Raw genomic sequence first — 9218 nt, forward strand, 5'->3', positions numbered from 1 at the left:
GTCCTGAACCTGTTCTGACGTCAGTAGGAGACTCTACTCTGGAGGACTCTGTTAGACTGTGAGAGGCGATGGCTCGCAGGGGCTGCTGGGACAGAGCGGGTGTCCTCCTCCCTGAGGCATATCCTGTTCACAAGGAAGGGATGGTATGTTTGGAAAGGACCCATTGGGTATTCTTTTGTGCCTACCTGCTCCCATTCCTGAGAATCATTGCGCCCTGACTCGAAGACTCGGAACTGTCCGCGGCCAGAGCCCAGGTGCCCTTGGTGTAACACCCCACACTACTGTCAGACCAGTCCAAAGTGGGTAACATGACAGTATGGTGAGTTGAAGACACTTACTAGTCTCCTGAAAAAGATTTTTTAAATGAAACAATTAAAAACGAGCAGCAACTCTTCTTTAGGGGCATTAAATACTTGGAACAGTGAGAATAAAGTCCATCTTAGCGTTTCAGAGGGAGAAGTGGGACGGAGCCGAAGCCAGCCAGTTCATGCTCTGTGTTTTTCAGTTACACATGTAAAGTGGGAGGGTGCTGCTCCCGAGGCCAAGAGTCATGGGTTCTGTTTCTGTCTTTGCCGCATACAAGTTATCCGACCTCAGCCAAGTTACTTATTCACTGGGCATCTGTACAATAGAGAGAAAAAAGATTTGCCTCCCCTGTTGCCCTAAGAGTTGTGAAAACCAGATAAGGGAAGTGTGTAGCCTGTTGTAAAGGGATATCAGAAGGAAGGTGGTCTCACTCCCGGCGTATCCTGTTTCTGAAGCGGTGGATTACTGTAGTCCATTCTAGTCTGTGGGGATGGAAGTAGGTCAGCTGGTTCACTTAGAGCTGTGTCCGCAATCACTCACAGAATTTCTTCGGGTTGCTTGTCTTAAATTTCAGTCATAGATCCCTTGGTGACCTAGATCGGTAACTTTTTTTTTTTTTTAAAGATTTTATTTATTTGACAGAGATAGTGAGAGCAGGAACACAAGCAGGGGGAGTGGGAGAGGGAGAAGCAGGCTTCCCGCGGAGCAGGGAGCCCGATGCGGGGCTCGATCCCAGGACCCTGGGATCATGACCTGAGCCGAAGGCAGACGCTTAACGACTGAGCCACCCAGGTGCCCCAGGATCGGTAACTTCTTTTAGAGACAACTTCTTTTTTCTTACCTTGGTAAAGACACTTAACATCAACCCTACCGACCCTTAACAAATTTTAAGTGTACAGTACGTTGTCATTGTACAACTTGGTAACATTTAAATTACTTCTTCTCTCACCCAGAGAAGTTTAAAGGAGACATTAAATTTTACCTCGTGCTATTATATCTGTAATGGACAAGGACTGCTAATAGTCTAGTGATACCTTGTAAAAAAAAAATTGTAGTATAAAAGATCAAAATTAAAATTTTAAGAAGATGCAGAATGCATTTGCATAGATTTATGGCAGTATATTAAGTCCTCCAACAGGCAGTGTAAGCTGTACATGTAACAAAGGCTTATATTAAAGTAGCCTGTGAGGAAAGGGTAGAGCGGAAATTAAATTGAGAAGGATGTGTTTGATTTTGTTTCGTGTATCTTCTTTTTCTCCCATTCTTATGATGGTCTTTCTCCTATTTCAGCTAATGATGCTGGCTACTTTAATAATGAGATGGTACCAATTGAGGTGAAGACGAAAAAGGGGAAACAGACAATGCAGGTGGATGAGCATGCTCGGCCCCAAACAACCCTGGAGCAGTTAAATAAACTCCCCCCAGTATTCAAGAAAGAAGGAACTGTGACCGCAGGGAACGCCTCGGTAGGTGGCGCCACAGATCATCTCGGACTCTTGCTGACGCGTTCGGTGCACAGTAGTCACGTGGTCTCTTTTGGCCACTTCCCAGGCTAGTCTGGCTATTTAGCTTAACCGGGCAGTGTTCATATTCTGTTAATTGGGGTTGTCATAGTCCCAAACAAAATATTTTAACTCCCATATAATACTCCTCCAGTTTCTTAGTCTGTTCTGAATATGATGAGGAATCTAGAAGGAAATCTACTCGGTTATTATTTCAGTTTTCAGGGGTGGGTTGGTTGGTTTTTCTGATGCATACAACTCATCAGATTTCTTACATCTCCCCACATCTGGACATAAGCTTTTCCTGGACATTATTTCCTGGTTTCCCTTGGTGAGGCTGGATCCTGTGCCTCAAACAGCGTCTGACCCACCGGAGCAGTACTGACGTTGGTCGTAGCCCAGACGGCGGCCCTGCTTCTTCCGCACCACCACAGTCCTAACTCTACCCCCATTAATCCAAACCTTGATTGACTGGGGCCTTCTGCCCTCTAGTTAATCTTCTGTTTTTGTTCCCCAGGGGGTATCTGATGGTGCTGGAGCTGTTATAATAGCTAGTGAAGATGCTGTTAAAAAACATAACTTCACACCACTGGCAAGAATTGTGGGCTACTTTGTGTCCGGATGTGATCCTTCTATCATGGGTATTGGTAAGTTTGTAGTGAAACAAACTGGTTCTGTTAGTTTCTAGAGAGAAATCTTTGGCCTTCAGATACCTGAAACGGTAGCCAAATCAAGGTCACTTGTGGAGAAAAGGAAACTGGTAATCAGTCATTTAAGCAAATCTAGAAAACCTGTGCCTGGCACAATAGGAAAACCAAGACCGTGTTAACTGCTCGTGGGTAGTAATCGCGTCTCACTGTCCATTTGAGATATTTAAAACTGGCCCCCCGTGTATAACAGAAGAGTTACAAGGTGCTGACCAGATGAGAGAACAGGCAAGGCGAGATCCTGGGGCCAAACAGAGATGGCTGAATGCTGGGTGTTCTGCGTGCGGGGTCTGGTGTGTCTCATTTCCCTTTCCCACAACCCCTTTGTGAAGGAGAAAATGGAGGCTTAAGGAGGTTGACTTGTCAAGTTCCAGACCAGTAAGTGATGGAGGCAGAAGGGGAACCGGGCCTCTCTAATTCAAGTGCTCTTCTTACCGTGTTGTCCCGGAAGTCAGTTATGCCCACCTGGCTCAGCTGCGGCGTAATAGGAAAATGAATTATAGTGTATCTCGATTGGCAAAGATTAGCAGGAGAACACCCTACAAATGTGTATAATTGACCCTTGAACAACATGGAGGCTGGGGGTGCCAACCGTCATGCAGTTGAAATCCAAGTGTAACTGTTGCTTCCCCCAAAACATAACTACTAATAGCCTACTGTTGCCCAGAAGCCTTACCCATAACATAAGCTTTTAACACATATTTTGTATGTTATATATGTACTATATCCTTACAGTAAACTGGAGAAAAGGAAATGTTATTAAGAAAACTGTAAGAAAATACATTTATAGTACTGTACTGTATTTATCAAGAAAATCTGCATGTAAGTGGACCTGTTCAGTTCAAACTTGTGTTGTTCAAGGGCTAGTCTTTCTTGGCTTGAAAAATATGAATTAGAAGGAGAACAAAGAGCTTTTTGCTGGTTGCACTCCTAGGAACCTCAGCTGATGCTGAATTTTAATAATTTCTGTCATCATTCTCCAGGAAGCAGAATTGATGAGGAGTCTCACTTACAAAAATATTAGTGCCGAGAGGTTTTATCCTATCCCACCTATACCCTCATACCCCAAAGAAAAGCATACCCTAGGGCTAGGTTCAGATTCTCGATGGGTCTAGAGATTTTTCTATGAGCTTAGTTAGGCCTTTTCCAACTAACTAATTGGGTTTTGAAGTAGGTCCCAAGGTAGAAGGGAGATGACCTGTTGCTGACCTGTGTTCTCAGAGATCCTTCAGTGTACGCCTCAAGGTTCTCCTCAAGTAATACCACGTGTGCTCATTTGGGACTAAGTTAATACCCAACCGTATTTGCTGCCATGTCCATATTGGGTTACTTTCACTGTGTTTGAGATTACTTTAACCAAAACTGCGAGCTATGTAACCATCCGTTAAAAGTCAATTTTTTCTATGTTTCAGCCTTAAAAGCTTGTTAGCTTTTAGCTACTCGCTATTGGTAAAACATGGCTTTTGTTTTAGAGACGGAAGGTAGCTTAAAAAATTAAACGTCTGTCTATTGGTAGGGCATTTATCACTTCAGTGTCTAGAACAGTGGTTTCCCAGACCCCAAATGATCATCAGAATCTACCCATCACCCCACCCCAAAAGATTTTGTTTCAGTAGCTCCAGGGTAAAGCCTGGAGAATATGGGTTTTTTTTAAGTGTATCTGGATGGTTTTGATGATCAATCAAATTTATCTGATATAGGTAAGTAGTTATTTTATAGTTCTCTTTCAGTCTAACCTCGCTGAATAGGTTCTGATACATTAACATAGTGAGCAAAGAAAATGTAGCTTTCCTTCCTTCTCTTCCAGGGTCTGGATGTTGGCCCTGTAGTACAGTGAACACCATTGTGGTGGAAGGATTGTTTTTTTTTTCCCTCAGGGCTTGAACAGAGCCATAAATGCCAAATGTCTCGGTGTCAGATGTCCCTTCACCTAGACAGCTGTCTGTCGGTTGTTGTATAGGATTAAACAAGGTAACTACATGGAGTGCCCCAAATGAAAACAAGGGAGAGTGGTTATTGAGTGGTGGGGATTGATTCATCAATCCAATTTCTAAGAATAGTTTCCTTGGTTATGTAGTTATCCAACATCAAGCAATCCTTAGCCTTGCAAGAGTGACTGCTGACCCAGAAAAGGGAGGAAAGCTGGGACTTGAGACTAGTAATGGCTCCCAGGAAGGACACAAATGGAAAGACAGCGCTCCCTGGAACTCCCCAGTGGTGGCAGTGGTGGGTGAAACTTCAGACCTCTGCAGCTGTAGCAGCTCTGGTTTTATCTTTTACTGGGCTTTATTTGTAGAAAGGATTCCAATGGTTAAAAACCAGTTCAAGCCACTTCTGATGAGAAGCTTAAGCCCAAAAAAGGTGCCCAAGCTCACATAGCTATTAGTGGTAGGACTAGAAATGAGGTCTCCTTTTCCCAACAAAAATACTATAACTTTCTGAGTCCCAGTAAAAATGTTACGGGAACAATCCTTTAAAACTCAGGTTGTGGCCCAGTGTATTGTAACAACTGACTGTAACGATTCTAAGTTAACAAGAATGCCCTTGAGTCATGCGTACTATGGATATGAAGACAAGGAGTTGTGTAGAGTGTAGTTGACACCCTCGGCTTTTAATTCTGTGTATTTTTGATCCCTATAGGATACTTCATCCCCTGACCATGCCAACTAACCGATGCTCTGCTGTTGACTCTCTATCCTATTTTTGTGCCTTAGACATACAAAGAGAATCTGGAACTAGGTTCTATGTTAAATCGGTAGCCAGATTGAAAAGGGCTAACTGGATGCCCTCCACCAGTAAGCAGACTGTTGTCCAAAGAACATTTTAACTAGGTGACAAAGTACATTGTATTTAGATTGCATTATGCTTTTCTTGTAAAGACCGATTTCCCCTATTACTTTAGGCATATTTTTGAAACTTGTTGCAGAATATTTGACTACTTAAATTCAATAGAAAGTAACACATACATTTTTTAGACATTTATGGCAGTTTCATTCTCTAAGAATAGATAGTGAAGTAGATAATCTTCAGCCAGTTTTTTTACCTTTTGGGAAAAAATACCAATATACTTAAAAATTTTGAGCAGCATTAAACTGTCATCGGTGATCATCAGTAAGTTGGGAGCTGAAGTTTCGGAAGTCTTATTAGGTAGATTTGCATTTCTGCAGTGGGGGTTTTGTTTTGTTTAAAATCTGCCTACCATGGGCGCCTGGGTGGCTCAGTTGGTTAAGCGACTGCCTTCGGCTCAGGTCACGACCCTGGAGACCCGGGATCGAGGTCCGCATCGGGCTCCCTGCTCGGCGGGGAGTCTGCTTCTCCCTCTGACCCTCCTCCCTCTCCTGCTCTCTGTCTCTCATTCTCTCTCAAATAAATAAATAAAATCTTAAAAAAAAAAAAATCTGCCTACCATTGTCATCATAAACACTTCTTTGCTTCCGGTATCTTTTCCCTGAAGTGCCTTGTGGCTTCCTGCCTTGCTGTGCCCATGTGGAGATGCTGCCGCCTTTTGTGTCGATGGACCTGAAAATTTAGAAAGTGGCCACAGCCGCTTCTCTACTAGGAATGCATGTGATTTGTGTCCCAGGAGAGCCCTCAGTCTGACTTGATTTTTGTTATGAAGCATGATCTGTAAATGACTGCAAAGCCCCATAGAGGACTCCTTTGGCTCTCTGAACTCTTAAAGCCATTTCCGGTAGAACTTTCCATGTGAGCCGCTCATTTACAATTTTGCACAACCAGCTTTTCACTTTGGCTGTTTTCTGTTTTTTTATTGTCACATCTTTGAATAATGTGCTATCAAGGTAGTAAGATTTGTGGCTACTAATAACTGTTACATTATTTCTTCCTTACCTGTTCAGTAAGAAAGGAGAAATTTGATACTTAATATCAGATGAAACTGATTTTGTTCTTATATAGGTCCTGTCCCTGCCATCAATGGGGTACTGAAGAAAACAGGACAGAGTCTTAAGGACATGGATTTGGTAGAGGTAAGTGTTACACTATTTTACATGAATAAACCACCAATAAACATGGATTTGGTAGAAGTAAGTGTTACACTATTTTACATGAATAAGCCATTTCTATAGCATAAATGGCTTTAATTTGGTATTTTGCAGCTTTTTTTTTGTTTCCGTGCCTTTCCAAATGATGTGCATCTAAGTATTAATTTTGCTACGTGCTGTGGGTCAGTACTTTTCTCTACCTGATTAAAATGCTTTATGTATATTCGAAGAATTAAAGCAGTCTGATTTCTCCTACTGAAATATGAATTCCTCGAAACTTTTTAGAACCTTATAAGAATATTGCATTTTAGACTACCTATGTGCTTGTTGAATTGAGTTGAATATTATATAAGTGGGTGAGAAATAAATAATATACATTTTACATTTGGGGACGATTTGAAAATTTTACGTAATTAAACATAATGCTACTTGACATTGGGAAATCACTAATATAACAAAGGGAATCTCTTTATTTAAATTGGTAGAGAAGGGGGCTTCTCACTCGGCACAGGTGTGATCTCCTCTGTGGTAATCTCTCAGAGAGGAAACCATGGTTTTATTTTTTTTATTTTTTAAAGATTTTATTTATTTATTTTGACACAGAGAGAGAGAGAGAGGCAACGAGAGAGGGAACATAAGCAAGGGGAGAGGGAGAAGCAGGCTTCCCGCTGAGCAGGGAGCCCGATGCGGGGCTCGGTCCCAGGACCCTGGGATCATGACCTGAGCCGAAGGCAGACGCTTAATGACTGAGCCACCCAGGCGCCCCCAGGAAACCATGGTTTTAGACAGACAGCTTATCCTTATAGCTCTTCTTCCATGCTTAGACCCTCAAGGGGGCTGCCTAATTATCATACTTATATTAGCAAATAATGTCCCTGAATTTCTGACTCTAGATTTCACACTTAAAACTATGTCAGCTCTGCAAAGCTGTTCATAATCATTTATAGATGTGTATGTACTCAAGGACATAGCTCTCAGTACCTTGATATGATTGTCTTTGGGACTTTTGATTACCGTGTGGTAGTTTTTCCTCAGTTCAAAAACCTAGTTTTGTTAGTTCATATTCCAGGTCTCTTAGTACCGCCTTAAACATGACCATATAAAATGGAAAAATAATGTAGGACCTAAGGACAAACAAAGCACCATCTTGGAAAAACACAAAATACAGTAGGAAAGAACACAAGGCTGGATTTTGATCTCGACTCTGTAAAAGTTACCTTTCTTAAAATCAGTTTTCTTGGGTGCCTGGATGGCTCAGTTGGTTGGGTGGCTGCCTTTGGCTTGGGTCACGGTCCCGGAGTCCCGCATCGGGCTCCCAGCTCAGTGGGGAGTCTGCTTCTCCTTCTGACCCTCTCCCCTCTCGTGCTCTCTCTCGAATAAATAAATAAAATCATAAAAAAAAAATCAATTTTCGGGCGCCTGGGTGGCTCAGTTGGTTAAGTGACTGCCTTCGGCTCAGGTCATGATCCTGGAGTCCCGGGATCGAGTCCCGCATCAGGCTCCCTGCTCGGCAGGGAGTCTGCTTCTCCCTCTGACCCTCCTCCCTCTCATGCTCTCTGTATCTCATTCTCTCTGTCTCAAATAAATAAATAAAATCTTTAAAAAAAAAAAAATCAATTTTCTTACCTATAAAATTTTCTAGCTAAGATCATATGAAACTATAGTGCTATGAACTTGAAGGAAGGTAATTCTCATAGCCAACCTTGTTAAGTAAATACAATATGATACTTTTCAGATCTGCCAAATTTCAGCACAGTAACCATTCCTCTATGTATCTGGTTCTGAAGGTTTATCCTTGGTTGTGTGTCAGTTTCTTCTTAGAAGAAAGGCTAGTAGTACTGGGAAATAATAATAATAGTAGTAGTAATAATAATAATAATAATAATATTAATAATAATAATACTAGGAGCAACCATCTACTGAATGGTTGGTATGTGTCAGGAAATACACCGGACACTTAATACCCATGATTTCATTTAACCTTGACAATAACTCCTAGGATGTACTACAGTCACATTTTACTATTGAAGGAACCTCGAGTGTCAAGAGCTTAAAGAACATGCATACAGCCAAGATTTGAGCCATCCCTCTGGCTCCAGAACCCGTAGGCCACCTCCCACTGTCTCTACTAGGTACCCATTTATAACATTGCTGAGGATTTCTTTTCTCCAAGGGATGCAGTTGACTTAAATACACCCATTTTCAAACCTGTTATCTTTACAAAGAGTGGTTGAAGATAAATTGAAATAACATCGTCAGGTAGTTTAAATAGGAGAAAAAGAGCAAAAGTAGTCATCAGTAGGACTGGACAATTCTCAGTAAAAATCAACTTATGAACAAGGATTTTTATCTGTGTTTTGATGATTTTTAGGTGAATGAAGCTTTCGCTCCTCAATACTTAGCAGTCGAGAAGAGTTTGGATCTTGACCCAAGTAAAACCAATGTGAATGGTGGAGCCATTGCTTTGGGTCATCCCCTGGGAGGATCTGGAACAAGAATTACGGCGCACCTGGTTCACGAGTTAAGGTATTTACTAGAAATTGTTGCATTTCATATTTGCCATCTTGGGTAAAAACGCATGGATTTGGGTTTCCTCAGAACAGTCCAGCATTTTCCATTCTTCCTCATATCCCCCTGTACTGCTTCTCACCAGGAACAAGTTACTTGGGGGCACCCCTTTTGGGCTGACCTTACAGATGACT

General features: G+C 42.0%; 1 protein-coding gene across 1 annotated transcript in view; it reads left to right on the forward strand.

The window, feature by feature from the left end:
* ACAA2 (acetyl-CoA acyltransferase 2) overlaps positions 1 to 9218 on the forward strand; it is a 32851-nt gene that overhangs the window by 21629 nt on the left and 2004 nt on the right. Inside the window, exons 6-9 of the mRNA XM_081801249.1 lie at positions 1597 to 1772; positions 2326 to 2455; positions 6431 to 6501; positions 8888 to 9042. Coding sequence (XP_081657375.1) covers positions 1597 to 1772; positions 2326 to 2455; positions 6431 to 6501; positions 8888 to 9042 — 532 coding nt within the window. The remainder of the gene's footprint in view (positions 1 to 1596; positions 1773 to 2325; positions 2456 to 6430; positions 6502 to 8887; positions 9043 to 9218) is intronic.

The sequence above is a fragment of the Leptonychotes weddellii genome, chromosome 13 (assembly GCF_054177405.1).
Source record: "Leptonychotes weddellii isolate Sample4059 chromosome 13, ASM5417740v2, whole genome shotgun sequence".
In the NCBI taxonomy this organism is placed as follows: Eukaryota; Metazoa; Chordata; class Mammalia; order Carnivora; family Phocidae; genus Leptonychotes; species Leptonychotes weddellii.